The sequence below is a fragment of the Hypomesus transpacificus genome, chromosome 6 (assembly GCF_021917145.1).
Source record: "Hypomesus transpacificus isolate Combined female chromosome 6, fHypTra1, whole genome shotgun sequence".
Taxonomy (NCBI): Eukaryota; Metazoa; Chordata; class Actinopteri; order Osmeriformes; family Osmeridae; genus Hypomesus; species Hypomesus transpacificus.
The window spans coordinates 9,059,677-9,077,626 of record NC_061065.1 but is presented as its reverse complement, the minus strand read 5'-3'; the positions used below and the strand labels follow the sequence as shown (position 1 = coordinate 9,077,626).

Here is a 17,950-nt window from a genome sequence, read left to right as displayed (position 1 = left end):
CAAACTAATTTATTGTAATTTTCTCTATACAGGTTTCATGAATTTTCGATGACACAATAGAAATGTAATTGTAAAATGTACACTGTATTCTGTATACAATTTTTTTGCGTACAGATGAGAGATGAACTCACAAACACACACACACACACACAACCACATGCACACATGCACAGACACAAACCCACATGACGTCCCCACCCACTCCCTCACTCATACCTCAGTAGATTAGATGATAAATACTGACTAATGGACAAAACAAAATTAACAAAAACATCTTTGATATGAAGTTCACTTTTGTAGACAAATTAGTGGAAATAGTAGTTAGCCACCTGCACCGTATGCCTCACTTGTGTCAGGATCAGACTGAACAGGAAGTCTTGGACATCTATATTTCTAACACTTTGAAATTGATCATAATGGATCATTATGGCCACAAGATGGCAGTCTTGTACAGCCATTCAGGATGAACTAAGTGGGTTCCTTCCTGTCATTGCACTGCAGTGTGTAAACGGGTTCTGTAGAAGGGAAAAGATTGTCTTGATGGACGTCTACCACTGTCAATCCACATCTTACATTGAAACTTGGTATCACTAATGGAGCAAGGGATAATATAATAATAATAATTATCCCTCAAATGTAAATGGAAACCTGCACTGTGCAGGTAACTGATCTGAGACCAAACCATTCATAAGATTTTCTCATTGTGCTTGATGTCTTAAAGTAAAGTGCGTACATGCATTCACTCGGGACTTGAGAGTAGATATGGATTGACCTTTGTGCATCCATGTTAGGTCCTCATGATACTGAGACAATTTTCAATTGCTCTACTGTCATTTTATTTGGTCAGATGTATGTATGCACAAGGTTAAGGGTAGGGGTGGGGGAAGTGGAATCATGTGGATGGTGTAAAGTAAACATTATGTTGCTAGTTACTTCTTTTACACAACATCAGAATAGAGATTAGGAACGGCGTTCTTCTTCTTCTGACACGAATGACTAGATCTATGAGGTCACAGTTCAGGTAGCTATAGAGACGACCGTAGCTGCAATCACGGTTGATGAGGTAACTGGAGAGACAGGGAGGAGAAGGAGGGTGGAGAGAGGGGCAGTAGGACCTAGGGGTGTGGTAATTTGATAGAGGAGGTGGGGGAGTAGGAAGAGGAGGGTGAGACGGAGGGGCATTAGGACCCAGGGGTGAGGTTCTGAGACTACAGTGGGCTCGGTCTCCTGGCCCCAGGTCCGCTGCGGAACCTTCCGGAGCGGCTGCTGATGCCCAGGTACTGCCTCAGCAGCTGGCCCACGCGCTTCTGGTTGTTCCATTTACGGGCCGACTTCCTGATCCCGATGAAGCCGCCGTAGCGTTTCTGCAGGGGCCTTCCGACGGAGCCCATCAGCTTCCTGTATCCATGGCGACCCTTCAGGAAGCCCCCGAAGCGCTTGGAAACGTCAAAAGGGGTCGCATCATCCCCTTTCTGGAGCTCACCCGTCACGCCCTCCTCCCTCTCCTCCAGACCCAGACCCAGACCCTCTCCCTCCTCGGTCGAGCCCAGCTGAGGAGAGTCGAACTGGGCACTGCGTCGTTCAAGGTCCCCCTCCTGTTGGAAGCGTGCCATGCCAGCGGAGTAGAGCAGTTCTCCGTCAGACTGCAGGTCCTCTGGAATCAAGGCGAACTCTTCTCCTGTTCTCTTGGACACAGCGCCCCCCTCTGGTGGTAAAGAGTACTGTGGTAGCTCTTCAGCCTGTTGACACAGCTCCCAGGTAAGGGAGGGAGACACAAGGCCCTCACACTCCAACAGACACACCTGGTGGGGGGGACGGGGGGACGGACAGGAAGAGGGGTTCATGTTTACAGAGACAACGCCCATGAAAATACCAAGATAAACTATTGAGTCAAAGTTGTCACAGTTTTTACATTGACAAGTATTCCTTTATGCCAGTGTTTCTCAACTGGTCTAACCTCCACATTTCTCCTCAGTCATTAAGTCACGACCGGGGGGGGGGGGGGGGTTTATCAGTTTATTCCTCTATTTATCTGTTTAACCAGGAAACTATGTCTTTGCTATTGACTAGGCTGCTGCTTCAGGGCCCTTGGTGTTTGGGGCTGAGTGGCACACACTTAACAATCTCTTCATCTGCTATCAGGCCCAGAACCTCAGTCTCCAGTCAGCCATGTTTGTCAAGAGAACTTGTAGAGCTTTAGCACGGGCTTGACTTGGGGAGTGCTGATTATCTGGGTAAATGTGTTGGTTTGTGTGCAATAACGTCAAGATCAAAACTCAGAGACAAATCCTGTTTGCTTGGCAGATCCCACTGCAGTGAAATCAATTAACGACAGTCATATAAGAAGCTGCTCCCACATCAAAAGACTTGAGGAAGATGGAGCAGATCGAAGAAAAGGAAATTAATTATGTGTTGCAAATGAAATGGGCTCTCCAGGGGATTCTCCACTTTAGATCATTGCAGTAGTATGAAAGTATGTGTGTGTGTATATATGCGTGACTGCCTGTGTGTGTATATGTGTGTGACTTTGTTTCTCTGTGTGTGTGACTGTATGTGTGAGTGTGTTTGGATACATGCCTCAACTGAGCATTGTTTGCGTGTGTCTGAGCGTGTGCCAGCGTGTGGGCGCTGCTCCCTCGCAGTTTAGAGTGGCAAACTATCTCCCAGAAGACTCCATCTGGTCTCTATTGAAAGCTGCATACGGTAATACGACGTGGGAAGCTAATACTGTGTGTCAATCAATGCAGCCAGCCAAAACAGCTGATACTGAGCAGTCAATTACATTGTTTTATTACCTCTCTGTTCCAGGCCCAGCTGTCCCTGTCCACATCATCATTAGCAAAATTAGCATCCCAATTGCTACGTGAACAGAACGCTACTATTTTTACGCAACGTGGTTACTCAGTCCATTCAGCAGATCCATCAAGTGTGCTGTGGAGTTACGCGTTAAAAGTTGGGGAGGAATCGGGTGCTTCAGACTCAAAACAGCGTGATCATTGTTATGGAACATATGGTATCCAAGGCGCTTGCACTCCCATATCAGGAGCATAACACACACAATACACACATGCACACACAAACACACATACCAGAGTGTTGAAGGCCTGTTGCTGGGCCACACGGAGGCCACAGGCCAGACATTCCCCCTGACAGTCACTCCTTCCAGGGGAACACAGGTAGGCCAGCAGAAGCAGGCTCCACACTGGGCTCTTCATAGCTCACTAACACACTGGCTCCAGGAGAGAGCTGCTGGGTAGATGTGGGAGGCGCGCAGGGGACCAGTTGGAGGTCCTGTGACGCAGGTCAGTCTTAAGGATAAGGAGTTGGAGAGAGGGAGAGAGAGAGAGAGAGAGAGAGAGAGAGAGAGAGAGAGAGAGAGAGAGAGAGGGAGGTTAGAGGGTTGTTCTTAGTGCTTAGTGTTAGTAGGAAAGACACTGTGGAGGAGAGATATTAAAGGAGGTTTCACATGTCTACCTTTGGAGCAGACACACAGACAACATCAACCCTAACTTCTAAATTCATGACAATACGATGTTAAGGACAGACTGTACATAAAAGGTCAGCAGATTTGAGAGTTGACAGTTTGTGTGGTATTGATAATAGTGGGGTGACTCATACAGGGTAGCCGCAGCGGATTAAATGAACCCTTCAACACTCTATGGCAATGAAATGACTCCATTAGCTGTGATGGGAAGCCATTAGAGAATTTGATTCGCATTTCTTCACAGTTGAAATGTTTCTACAACGACCAATTATCACTTATGTGACCAAATGATACGCTAAATCATTCATCATCCATTGCTTGAATTCAATGCAAACCTTGGATCCATTGGAAACGTATTTGGTTGCAGAACCCAAGACTCTGTTTTCTTAGTGATTCGCAACCGTGGAATCAACTGAGGAGTAACAGAATCCTAGAGCTAGACTATACTTGTTTTTCCATTCAGAAAGGGGGAATTAACGGACACCCTAGGGCTCTGTCTTATTGCAATGTTCTCAAAAATACGTGCCTATGTTCCTAATGTACCTGGCATCTCTTCCATATGCTTCTTCCTTCTTCTCCAAGTTCCAAAGTGAAGAGTTCACTAATAAAACTAATCTGGTCTGTAATGGATGTAGGCTCCAAATGAGCGCAGAGTTCGGTAATGAGCGGTAAATGAACAGTAACATGCTCGTCACAGACGCAGCTCTGATGCACCTCTGACTCAGACAGCGCCTAAATAAAAGTCTGAAAGAAAAAGTTGGACATTCATATATTTTGGACTGAATAACCTCTTGATATGTTTGACACCATGCATTATGATCTTAAGGACATTATGGCACCATGATTCTTTGTCCATTGAAAAATACCTGAATATGGGTGGGTTATGAATGAGCAGTTCTCTATGGGTGGTCGATAAAAGTCCCTGACCCTATTGTGAGCTAATTATTAAATCCTTTATCCTCCTATTTCATCTAATACCCACTGATATTTCTGATTAACTTTTCAAAAGTAACTTTGAAAAAAGCATAATTATATCCTTTCTGATAATTACTTTTTTAATGAGTTTGTTTTGTGTTCTGGAATTTGCAAGTGCAGATAGTGTGATGCATGACACACACAGGTCTAGTTATACGGTAGACACAGTAGAGTACAAGTTGAATGCCAACCAAATATTTGACAAGGTGACAATGTTTTAAACATGCCGGACCATCGCCTATTTTCATGAGCTTGCTTCAATTTTCCAAAACACTTGTCAGCCAGGTGTGTACTATGCTCAGACATGCAGAAAAATTAAATATGTGTGTGTGTGTGTTGACAGTGTGTGTGTGTGTGTGTGCCTGACTTTGCAATCGCCCTTTGGTTCTTCAGGAGCAAATCTGAAATGCCTAATCTCATAGAATCTGTTTATCCAATTGTACACTTGTGTCCCCCCTCCCCCCTAATGGAATCAGCATCTTGATTTTATCACCAGCCTCCATTCTATCTGCTGTGGGCTTCAGACACGCACAGCTTATTCTTATCCTGTTACAGCCTGGACACATACTGTTGCTTTTCCCCAGTACTTTATTTGAGATATAATTTAACTGTTGTTATTGTCGCAGTGTCCTGACTTTAGAATTACACACACACAAAATATATATTCTTCTTTCTTACACATTTTCTGCTTGAAATATAATGCAACGGTTGTTATTGTTGCAGTGTCCTAACTTTAGAATGACGCAATATTGTAGTTGAGATGACGTTATTGTTGCATTATGTCTGGTAGCAAGTGGTAGCAAGAACAATCTAGTATCTAGTAATTGGAAAGGAGTGCTATAGGCATTAAGACAAATTGTGAAATTAAGTGGATTTTCAGAGAAAGCAATATAAATCTTTGATGTTCTGCATGTGGTCCTTTTCATAGAGTCTGCATTTCGGCCCCTCAAAATTGTTGTTGTTGTTATTATAGTCTATCCAATTAATTGAGTTTATCATCAGAAACATTAATTTTCACCCTTGCTTGCTTCCATATACACATTTACTGCCTGGAGAAAGGCATTCATCTGTGCCAACACTCATTTTCCTATCACGTTCTGAATGAAAATCACAGGCTTCATGGAGTTTCTGTGGGCAAAACAACAATGATGTCATAACTGTTCCAAAGACAAACTGAAAGGCCATCGACTCTTCTTTAGGATAACAATTTGTCCAATTTGAATGTAATATTTATAAAATGTATATATCAAGAGTTTTGTGTTAAAGGAACAAACTGAGAAGAGAATGGGGAGAGGACAACAGGCTGGTGTGACTGGCCATTGTTAACGTGTGTTTGGGACACACAGGGAGAGGAAGTTAGAGTGCAGTGGCAGTAACAAAAGTAGGATCATTTTCTTTCTGTAAAGAAAGGCCCACACCACGTGAGGATACTGCAGCTGTATGTATTTCTGTTATGTATATTTCTGTGTACAGTGCTGTGTGATATTGCAGTCAATTGTTGAAATTACGTTACTTGGTCAAATTTTGGTGCTTTTTTGGTTGTTGGTGTAAACATACCTGTGTGTGCATGATACCTACAGTATATTGGGGAGTCAGGTGGCTGAGGAGTTAGGGTATCGGCCTAGTAATCTAAAGGTTGCCGGTTCGATTCCGGCCATGCGAAATGACTTTGTGTCCTTGGGCTAGGCACTTCACCCTACTTGCCTCGGGGAATGTCCCTGTACTTACTGTAAGTCGCTCTGGATAAGAGCGTCTGCTAAATGACTAAATGTAAATATATGCATGTGTGTACAATTTGTCTTCTGTCATGTCTCACTTTTTAAAGATGCACTTGTTGTACTCAAATACTTATTTGTGTGAATAACAGACAATATATCTAATTTGATCTGATCTGTACTCTCCTGTACACTGCCTTCATCTCACCCAAGATGGGGCAGTGCAGAAGAAATTAGAGGATGACGGAAGATCATTGCACTGTCACTGTCTCCTCGCTGTCTTTTTAACTGAGCTGACACCTGCTCTGTCTGTTGTTCACACAGAGAATGAGATGTACTTAACTGTGTTGAAGCCACCAGCTGGAGTGAAACGACACACAAGGGAAAACTGGTAGAGGACAACAGGTGAACTGTAAAATATAACATGAAAATGCATAATAATCTATTACAACCGTCGAAGGGGGTCGGGGAAAGAGGGACTGACTACCAAGGGCCACAGTGGGGGAAGGGCCCTTGAAAAGCTTGGAATTAAAATGTGTTGAAAGGGTTGTGACATATTGAAAATGGGGAGGGGTCCAAATTGCAATTCTCTTCATGAGACCCAAAATTCTCAGCGGTGCCTGATCACGACACAGATGCACACAGTATCTTATGTGATGATACAGGCAGAAGCTGAAACTCTTTGTTCTTATTTGAGTCCTTCTTTCAGAGACATTGGTCCTTCAATAAACCCTTATAAAGCAATAAGTGACTTCGACAATGGAACACTTGTCCTCTTAAAACACTACAGTATACAGAAAGTATACAGAAAGGAGTATTCTGGTAAATCCATTAAACGGTTTAATGGGTTCAGTCATGTTTCAGAAAGTCATTTAGGAATATGAAATCGCAAACAAGACCCGACTGTTGTAATCAATTAAAATAATGTGTTATGTACCTAATAGCTTCTTGAAAAAAAAAATCTATTCAGCGAGTTTGAGATTATAATTGGGGGATCATTTCTAAAGTGAAAGCCTCCAAGCGTTCTCTTGTAGACACAGTGAGGTCACACTGGGTGTGGTGTGTTCACTGAGCACAAGGAGAGCAGGTGTGGGGTTCTAATGCAGACTAAATGTGTTTTAAAATACGATTCACAATAGTCTAATAATAAACTTGATTCAATATGAATAGCAGCTATTATAGCAGTTATATATGGTACTGTAACTATTAATTATCTCTGGGTTTATGTTATTTCTGATAAGAAGGAATGTAAAAGTATGATTTCTATAATTAACTTGTTACTATTATCTTTTTCAAAACCATGACAATTATGAAGTGCTTATGATAATGTCGTGGGACTGAGAATACTGATGCAGTTGGCCCAGGATTAAGCACACACATATTGTGAGGTGAGAGTAAAGCTACAGGTGAAAATCTATAAAACTCAAAAACAAATCAGATTAAACTCCCCACGTCAATTTAAAGGTAATTACAATTAAAAAAATATTATTTTGATAAACCCTTATAATATTCTACAACAGAATGACAGAACACATTTTGATGCCTTTTCACAAAATTTAGATTTTTCTCGAAGCGTCTTGATGGGTGAAAAAGGACATTTCTGTAATTTAACCCACCAGTTTAATATCTTAACATTTATTTTCAACTTCAGTGTACCAAGTACACCACAAAGAGCAGAAATACGTATTGATCAAATTGTAGGAAAACAATACATTAATTGTCACCAGCGTGAACCAATTCAAAACCATTCAGTCAGCAGTACTGATAAGGGAGTTTGTACAGGTTGTGATTCTCAACCTGTTAATTAAGGTGCTAGTGGACCTGGTGCTATGGGGATATAAGGACAACATGATGAAGGCATGGGCCAGGGGACTCAGCGCTGACTCATGGAAAGATGGAAAGAAACCATAATGTTAAAGAGAAGAAGAAAAGCTATACAAACACTGTCAACGAGAAGCCATTGCCTCAGCCACAAACATGGACTGAAGAAGTCACACACCAAGTTCCCACAGCGATAACCCAAACAAGCAACTAAACGTGAACAAACGTGGGCATGAGATACTCTTTCAACTACAGCAACCTGTGTAAAATAACCCTGCTGTTAGAGCACAGGTTATCAATGAAAAAAAGGCAAGTTCTCACTGTAACGTCAGCTTAGTACCTGTTAAGTGTTTTAGGTATAACCTTATTCTCTTCCCCCTTCCTGTAAACACACTGCACCTGCACAGACGCACAAGTCCTGTGTAGTCACACAAATAGGTAGATACACTCAGAATGAAGAAGAAGAAGAAAGGCAGGTGGCCACATCATCTTTCTTACCTTTGTTTGTGACTTGGTGACAAAGTGTAAGTCTCGCTTAGGTGCTGCAGTGTTCTATCCTTTTCGTTGGGAGTTTCAACTACTGAATGAATGCTTCTTCTTCATCCCTGGCTTCTTATAACGACACTCCCCTTCCCCTAGCTCAGCCCCTGCCTCCTCCCAGCCCCCCCGGCTCCTCTCCTTCCTCTGGGAGGGGGCGGGGGTGGCGTCCACCCTGTTACGCACAAGGTGGAGAGACACTCCGATGCATGCTGACGAATGAGGTCCTGCCTCCGTCATTTCTTTTGTATTCCCAAGAAGAAACTAATGCGTCTAAAAATACACCGCAGTGATCCACTTCAAAGTCCAAGTTGCAAAGTAAAGGATGGATGTCTAAGGTTTCCTTCAAACTCACAAGCAAAGCCACAACTAAGGTCATGACGGGCAATAAAAACTATTTTGAAAAATTGTCGAAACACAATCTCCCTAACGATCAATCTGTGATCGATGAACTTCCGCAACTCCTTCTAAGAGGATACATCAAGGTGAACATAGGACAGTCTGAATCATGCAGCTTATTGTGGATGAATAACAAAGTCTGCCCCTGGGCACACAGAGATCTCAGTGGACTCTGGTGTAATGGTTGCCTCTTCAACAGAGTTGCAAGACGTTCAGAAGCTCAGTCATTTGTGAATTAGAGAGAGAGAGAGAGAGAGATAGAAAAAGGGAGAGAGAGGGATAGAGAAAAAAATGCATTGATGATGACAAAGGATAATTGAAATAATGACCATGATAATCATCATCATCATCATCATGAAGATAATGGCAGATGTGTTTTGTTGTAATTCAGTGGTGGCGGCAGCCTTATGGGTGGATGATTGCTGAGATGAGGATCAATATTTACTTATGAGTGAGCTGTATAAGCACAAACTATCCCTCTGACCGCCTGTTCCTGTAAGGTCTGACACCAATCTCCTCTCTTGTATCCAGATCCAGACACTCACACAGAGTGGAAGTCGAGGTGCAAGGCTGAGGACTCCAGATAAGGACTCCAGAAGCCTGTCAGTGATATCCTCTGCTCTGTGGACAGGGGTTATCTATCAGCACTTACACCTACAGGTGGGAGGGTTGGCCTGGGTGCTCTCTGTGATGCACAAGGTCAAACTCACCTGGTGCCACCATGCTCCATCTGTCACGTACACACTGAGGTGCTTTTGAAGCCTGTCACTGTGACAACATGAGACACAAACCGGCCTGTTCTTATCACTTATGTCAGAGGATGTTTTTTCTCTCTTGCGGGGCTGCAAGCCCGGACTGTTTGGACAGCGTTTTAGGATAATCACAACCCCCGGATCGTTTACTGGTGTTGTGTTGAAAACGTCTATTCATAACCCAGCTTTGATCTTCTGTATCATGCCAAAGAAGGATTAGCAGTAATAAACACACATTCAAATTTGTAATTGCTTTTTAAAAACAAGCGGCGCCATCAAATAAAAATATCAAAAAAGCTAATAATCTATGACATACTCAGGTCCTTGTTGGTTTAACCAACTGTATTCTCCACACTCGAAACAGAAAAAAATCTTAAAATGTATGATCCAATATCTAATCATGACCAACAGTCTTCTTCTTCTACAGCTTTCTATACTCAGTGACACAAACTCCCCAATGTCACAGCTCATCTCCCTCCCTGCCAGCTTCGAGTTTTACTGCCCTCCTCAGCAGTGAAAATCAACAGAGCGTATACAACAGGAATCATTGAGGGCATCTCTGTCCTGCTTTATGGCACCTGTCAGGACAATTTCAACACTGAACCTGTTATTAATTTGGGTTCAAAGTCATTAAATTCATAAGAGAAAATAATCACAGCCCCCCCCCCAATAAAAAGTCAGGTAATAATTAGAATTTTCTGTTTATAGACCAAGTTATCAAATTACTGCATGTGTAAAATACTTGTTTTATTTATTCAGATTTGATTCTAGTTAATTATATAGTGCTTTAAATGCAATATATGAATATGTCAAATAAACCTGCACAGGGATAGTAAAACAAACTGGGCTGAGACAAGGTCAGCTAAGGAGTCGGATTTACAACTACGTCATTCAACTTCTTGCTTGCAATGCTTACTTAAAGATGGGAAAGGCTGGTGACAGAAAAGTTAGATGTGAACTTACATGATAGACCAGTATTCAATTAAACACTGGATGACAACTTGTTTATCTTTTCTCTGTGAGAAGCTGGCCCGAAGACAGGAAGATTCAGAATTAAATGAAAGGTTTTGACCTCAATCAGTGAAATAATTAAAAGGTCCCTTGTTGGTAGACTTCATAATTAGCAAACAATGCATGGCCAAGCCCACATAAATATCAGTCAGTCAAAAACAGTGGTAATTAACATTGTAATTCATATCAGAATCTTTTATGCCTTCAGTGCTCTAACTGCTCTGGGTGAGATATATTCAATCTTGGGCCCCTATATCCTCCAAAACACCTGTGGGTATTTTGTATTGATATCAATAAGACTGTATTATGCACTGTCTGTATGCAGGTATCTGTCAAAGGGAATGAGATATGGTTATAGAATGGAGGGCATTTCCTGATAGATAAAAACAAGCCAAGCGCGACTGACTCCATCTCCTTCTGGTAATGAACAATATTCATGATTCAGGCTCCCAGATAAGAGCTTTACTTCTTTCTCTCTCTTTCTCTACCCCCGTCTCTCTCTCTCTACCCCAGTCTCCCTCTGTCTCTACCCCCTCTCTCTCTCTCTCTTACACACACACACACACACACACACACACACACATATGCTGTGTGTCATCTGTCGTCACGGTGACACACTGAGTCATTGTGTCCAGGTCCAGTCTTTACTATCTCAGAAAGACACATGCTCATTTCAAGTTATCTGTGATCAGCAAATGACGTCGATGATAACTACACAGTTAATTGCTCTGTTAACTGTAAACCTGGGTTGGGTGGGTAAGTGTGTGTGTATGTGTGTGGGGGAGGAAGGGGGGGGGGGGGCAATGACCATGAGGGCTTCCCGTATGCACATTATAAAATGAGCAATGATGCATGGAGGGGGGATAGCATGGGGAGGGGGGGGGGGGCTCAGTAGATTTCCTATTGCACAAAGCCACTGTTCTATACAGTGAAAACGAAAGATAAACCCTTACATACTACAGGAGTCATACTGTGACTATTTGAACATGAACATTTCAGGTTTTTGTGCAGAACAAAAATGTGACTGTGTAGTCTGACCTCCTCATTCTAGTTCCCTCAGTGTGAAAACGTTCACTGAGATCTATGTACTCTTCTCTGGTGGAGTCGTTGTCAAGGTCTGGAACAGAATTGTAATTGAAGTTGATTTTTTCGTACTTTTTCAGTGACTGGAATTCATGATATGTGAATCATACCAAAGTATGAGAAAACTTTTCTGTCTCGCCCAGTGGTGGGCCTTGTTTATGTTTTCATACTTGTGCAAGTCCAATCCCCCCCCCCCCTCCCCCCCTTCTATTTCAACTTACCAAATTGAAAATTGATTGAAATAAGAACGTCTACTATCAAAAGACAATTTGATAACATTGATTCTTCAGCTGTGAAAATTGGAACCAAGTTATCATAGAAGCAGAACGTTCTCTTTAAAAGACAGAATAACTCCTGCTGATGTGTGACTGTTGCTGTATTTTATAGACGATTATGGGTATATGATTGCCTTTACTACTGTAGGCTATGTAGTATGTCCACACCAGTATGATAGATGCATAACGGTATTTGATTCTTGAATTATTCATATAGCACTTTAGGACAGATAATCATAATTAATCACTTTGATTTAGATCTACAGGGAAGTGTGGTAAACTCCTGAAACGTTTTCTGAATGATGGGACAGGGACACCAATCTTCTCTCATTAGTGGATTTGCAGTAATTATGTTTAATCTTTTTTGTATCATAGCCATGTGAAACACAGGTAGGCCTATATATATTGCTCATATATATATTGCATATGTTTCAATGATCGAACATAAATAATGATGCACGAACGAAACCCAGCGAAAATACTTCTGCGTTCAAAATGTTTATTTAAATGATAATGGGCTGTTTAAATTACGCGAGACATGCTTATAGGCCAATCAAGACAAACTAACGTCATGTTGCACCCAATCACTTTGCACGTTTGGCTCAGAGCGCGAATGTCCAAGAAAACGGAAGTGATACTTTTTTGTTTTGATTTGACATCTAAACGGTAGCTACAAAAGTTAGCACTAATTACTTTTTTACTTGCGGATACCTGCAATTTCATGGGTACGTTTGTAGATTGTTCTTTTTCGAAGAAAGCTTTTTATGTCCTGTCTTGAGTATACCGATGATTAAACGATTGCTAGCTCTAGAGCCAGAGTCAGGGAAACTACTATGGATTAGCTAGAGCCACTAGTAGTAAGCAGTACTAGTATACACTTGACCGGTACTGTACAGTGCAGTAATAGTACTTCCAAAGAAGTGGAAACCATGGCTATTAATCAGAAGGTTGCCGGTTCGATTCCCGGCTCTTACTCTAAATCGCTCTGGATTTGAGCATCTGCTAAATTATTAAAATGTGAAAATGTTCCCCCTATTTCTCTTTAGTTAAGACTGATGTTAGCTAGTTCTTAGTGGTACTGTACAATAGCAAACAATATTGGTTTAGCAAGGTACTAAACAATCGCTCTTCACAAACGTTTCCTCTTTTCATGGTTCTTTCCAGCTACCCCACATCTCACCATTCAAATACACTGACTTCAAGCCAGGAATCTCCAAACACAAGTTAAGATAGCCAGCTACCTTTCTAAAAGAGAGGGGAGTGAAGATGGAGGAGCTGTACACTCTGGAAAGAGAGGTGGGACGAGGCAGCTATGGAGTAGTCTTTGAGGGCCACGTCTCCAAAACGGGACAATGTGTCGCCATAAAGCGTCTTCCGTGCCGAAGCCCAGAGGGAATTGAGCTGTACCTGCAGGAGCTGTGGGCCATGAGAGCCACGGCTAAGAACCACGCCAATGTTATCGCTCTGCACGGCTGCCTTCTGCAGACTGGGCCCAAGACCCTGCAGCCCCTGAAGCCTGGCCAGCTGCCCCTGGAGCTGGTGGAAAGTGCCCTGAAGGGAAGCGTGTCTGGAGGCTCTAAGACCCAGGAGAGGGAACACTCGCCCTTCTCTCAATCAAAAACACAGCGGAGAAAAAGCCACTCTGACCGCTCAAGGCCCCAACTTCAAGACAGGACCAACACCTGCTTCGCCAGATCCAGGCAGGACAGGACTCATTCATACTCATCCAGACCGAAGCTTCTGGACAGGACTAACACAGAGCTCTTCAGGCCCAGGAAGAGACCAGCTCCTGAGGAGGAGGAGGAGGCTAGTGGTCTTAGACGCTGCTCAGCCCTCTGGCTGGTGATGGAGTATTGTGACGGGGGGGACCTGAACCAGTATCTCCTCTCTGGAGCCCCAGACCCTGAGCTGAACCACAGTGTGGTGCAGCAGCTTGGCAGTGCCGTGGCCTTCCTGCACGGCCTGCACATCACACACCGGGACCTGAAGCCTGACAACGTGCTGGTCTGCCTCACGCCTGCCGGGCCCGTCGTCAAGGTAGGCAGCCAAGTCCAACTTCAAATCCAATCAGGGTTTATTTGTATAGCCCTGTTTAAACAAGGAATGTCTCAAAGGGCTTCATAGAAGTTGATCAGAAACGCTGATCAACAACTTAAAACCTTGAAAAACCTTGCGTTTTTTACTCTTTGATCATTTAATCATTATGTCCCTGTTTTGGTTTTCATGTGTCCTTCCCCAGGTGGCAGACTTTGGCCTGTGTAAGATGAGCGTGGGGCAGGCCAAGTGTGACCTGACCAGGCAGCACTTCTCCTCCACCTGCGGCTCAGACTTCTACATGGCTCCAGAGGTATGGGGCGGGCTCAGCTACACAGCCCAGGCAGACATCTTCTCCCTGGGGGTGATGTTCTGGGCCGTCCTGGAGAGGATCACCTTCCTGGAGGAAGGATCTACGCAGGAACAGCTGGGTGAGCCACCGTGAGAGGGTGTCTTCTGCTCACGGCTAACGATAATGACAGTAACGGTCAGATGGGTTTGGGAGTGGGTATAGCCAGGGGTGCCTCTAAGAATTTGGGGTCCCTTGAAGAGTTTACTATTTTGGTGTTGTCTGTTTTTTCATACTGCGAAAAAAAAACTTTGCGAGTTCAAATTCCCCTTTTGTATGTCACTTTGGAAAGTGTCTGCTAAATGAAAACATCCCCTCAATAAGGTCTGCATGAGGCAAACGCCGAGCCGGGCAATTGTCTGTATATGATGCCAGATAAGTCATAGCAATGGGAGAGGAGGAAACCGTTTTTGCTATTGGTATGTCAGAAACACTGTGGCGATTAGAGCTAGCCTATTTGCAGTCGCAAAGTTCTACCTAATACCTCACAGCAGTCCGTCCAATTGTTGCTCCCCCGTTTTGCGTCAGGTGATGACGCATCTGAGGGGAAATATCACTGCTCGACTCCCTGAGCAGCCCATCTCCTCTTCGCCTGGTAATCTGTCCTGCCTTGATATTCTCCTGCTCTGTTGTTGACTCCCTAACTCATCCACGGAGGATGCTATTGGGCGGAGCGATCCAGCGATGGTTCGCCAGGCTTATCCTCCCCACCTGGGTGGGAAGAGCTGTCGAAGCAGGAGGGGTTGGCTGGGGGTATTGGAGGCTGCAGGATTAGAAAACATGATGAGACTTTGGAGCTCATCGTTACGTCTCTTCCCCCACAGCTGTGCGTGAGTCCAGGTGGGAGACTCCACAGCCGGTTAAAGCGGGCCATTAGTATACCTCAAATTATCCATTCCCTCTCTTTCCCTCCCCTCCATTTAGACAACGCTCCATTTTTATTTTGTCTGTTCAGTACGAGAGAGGGGGGGTGGGAGGGAGCACAGGGTGTGCAGAAATGTCAAACGTAAAAGCTGTTAACCTTACCTCCTGGTTGTCTCCCATACCATCCTTTAACGCTCACTAAATGATTTAACTGTTGTTAGCACACAGTGAAGATGAATTTTAGTCACCAACGCATGACTCCCTGTTCTCTCTCAGGTGCCTATGTGTGTAAGGGCCGCTGGCTGATGCCGCTTGGGGAAGCCCTGAGCGAGAACCCAGACCTCCAGCTGTGTATCCCCCTGAAGGCCCGCCGTGCTCCCCCTCTACCGCCCCCTCCTGGCCAGGCCGTGTGTGCGCTGCTCCAGGACATGCTAGCCTCAGACCCTGAAGCCAGGCCCAGGGCTGCACAGCTGGAAGGCAGGATCTGCTCTGCTCTGAGCGAGGGAACCGACTGTCACGGTCCTGGATGACTTGAAGGTGTTTAACTTTAATATGAGCTTCCTGTTATGGAGATTGAGACAGTCTCTATCTGCAGTGACAGTGACTTGAATATCCCAACATCTTGATGTAATGGATTATTCAGTGTGTACGGCACCTACAAAAATGGAATGTTTATTCTTACTGCTGCTTGAAGCCTTGCATTGAGTTTTGTCTGGAATTAGAATTTTTCCGCTAACATCAATTGACTTTGGTGATATTTAAAGCAAGAGTTTTGATTTGTTGCTCTGAATTGTATGAAATATTTCAATAATATTGTTTAGTGCTTCATCATGGATTATACTTGAATAATTGTGGCAACTTAAGTTAACCACTTGATGTTTTTTTCAATATTCTGTAACATTACCCAGTATTGCTTAGCAATAAATACATATTTATGGAGTATTGGCTGTTCCTGCCAGGACTGATTATAATCTGTGTTGTTTCATTTCTTGAACTGGGAAATTCAGGATAGCTGTATTATATCTATAAAGTTGGAAGGTGAGATTTCCCCTGAATAATTTCCAGGCTGTCAGTGTTGATAAAGGACAGTCTATATATGGGAATTTTTATTATGGGATGTTTTTTATTTTTTGTTGTTGCAGTCAGTTGCTGAGCAACCAATAACTGGATCTGTCAACCCAGTCAAACAGTGCTTCATGGTCATTCATCAATGCTGTAGTTGTATCTAATTCTGCTGACAAACACTGCAATAATAATTTAAAGATATCGCGGATGTACGTAATTCCCCAACTCCAACCATTTTCTCATTACAGATAAAACTTCTGTTGTTTTTGTTTGTGCAACACCCTCCTAGAAAGTGTTTTACACTTCTGTTTTGTGTGTGTGTGTGTTTGCGCTTTAAAAAAGGCCATCCATCTTTCACAGGAAATTAAATTTACCAATTTCAACTGGTTTGGATCATACATCCGGTATGAGACCAGATCTTTTATTACTGAGCATCGGTCTTGGCCAGCAACAGACCAAACGAGGAAAGCTGACTGTAATTAACAAAAAAACATAATCAACTGCTGGATTAGAAAACCATTTTTCATACCCGCAGGTACACTGAACACAGATCAGAACACCAACTTAACAACATAGATTTGGGCAACCTGTCAGTTCACAGTCCTAAGACATCATGCCAGAGGAATGTGGTGGTCGTAACCATCAATACACTGTTATTAATGTAATGGCAGAAGCCATCAGTCACCTTAAACAATAAGACAATAAGTGCTGGCTGGCAGGAAGGAGGCTGGCCAGCAGGAGAATGAGATGGAGCCACTGAGGTTTGAATCTGATCTCCAGATCTGTGGCGTTTCTCCTCTGAGGGATTCCTGACTTTTCTCTCACGGTCTGGTGACTCAAAACGCTTAGATGGACTCAGTCTTCCCTCAGCCGGTCTCGCGTCCAACTTCCTGCGACAGCCATGACCGGAGACACTGTATTGGTGCTTTAAGACAGTTTCGATAAACTTACTCTGAATGTAATCCCCTGTCCGGTAGTGTTAATATATCGATCATGCTTTTCAATTCATTCGTATTTCCAAAAGTATATTGGGTTGCTGTTCCATCTGCAGTTTCTTTTTGTGGCTATAGCCGTCACTCTACAGAATTCTGTTGATTTTCAACCGCAGGTGCAGCACAAAAACAACTCAAGGAAGACTTACGGACACCAGGAAAGTCATTTCAGATTTCAACACTGATATGGTGAGCGAGCGAGGAGAAGAGACTAAACTATATTGGTTCATTGCTCACTGCATCCTCCTTGGAACAGACTCCCACCGAAGCCACATCACGCTGCTGCAACCCGGAAATGATGTTCCGTGTCACTGGTCTGTCTTAGTCACTCCCGAATATCCGAGGATTCGTCTGGGATGAGGCAGGCCCATGGTTAAGATTCACTGGTTTACTCTTGGACACTTCTCACATGACAATCCTCTTTACCGGTGGTCCAGCAACACTCAGTGATTGCTCATTCGATGGGTCGCTGATAGAGATATAATTGGAATGGCTTTGTCAAATGAGCCAGCAAGAAACCATCAGAGGACAATCATCCAGAGTGTGACAAGCCTCAGACCCCATGAGCCTCTGGAAAAAATCACATTTCAACTG

General features: G+C 43.5%; 2 protein-coding genes across 2 annotated transcripts; one reads left to right on the top strand and one right to left on the bottom strand.

Annotated features, from left to right (window-relative positions):
• Nucleotides 1–35: 35 nt before the first annotated feature.
• pnocb (prepronociceptin b) lies at nucleotides 36–8,573 on the bottom strand. The gene is made up of 3 exons (XM_047022363.1): nucleotides 8,494–8,573; nucleotides 3,090–3,308; nucleotides 36–1,802 (listed from the first exon to the last, which is right to left on the bottom strand). The coding sequence occupies exons 2-3, from the start codon at nucleotides 3,213–3,215 to the stop codon at nucleotides 1,209–1,211; spliced, it is 720 nt and encodes a 239-aa protein (XP_046878319.1). The 5' UTR covers nucleotides 3,216–3,308; nucleotides 8,494–8,573; the 3' UTR covers nucleotides 36–1,208.
• A 4,105-nt stretch (nucleotides 8,574–12,678) lies between these two features.
• Nucleotides 12,679–16,253, top strand: si:ch211-63o20.7 (Serine/threonine-protein kinase pdik1l-B-like). The gene is made up of 4 exons (XM_047021694.1): nucleotides 12,679–12,777; nucleotides 13,217–14,089; nucleotides 14,292–14,517; nucleotides 15,576–16,253. Exons 2-4 carry the CDS (start codon nucleotides 13,319–13,321, stop codon nucleotides 15,827–15,829), a joined length of 1,251 nt encoding a protein of 416 aa, XP_046877650.1. The 5' UTR covers nucleotides 12,679–12,777; nucleotides 13,217–13,318; the 3' UTR covers nucleotides 15,830–16,253.
• Nucleotides 16,254–17,950: the final 1,697 nt, after the last annotated feature.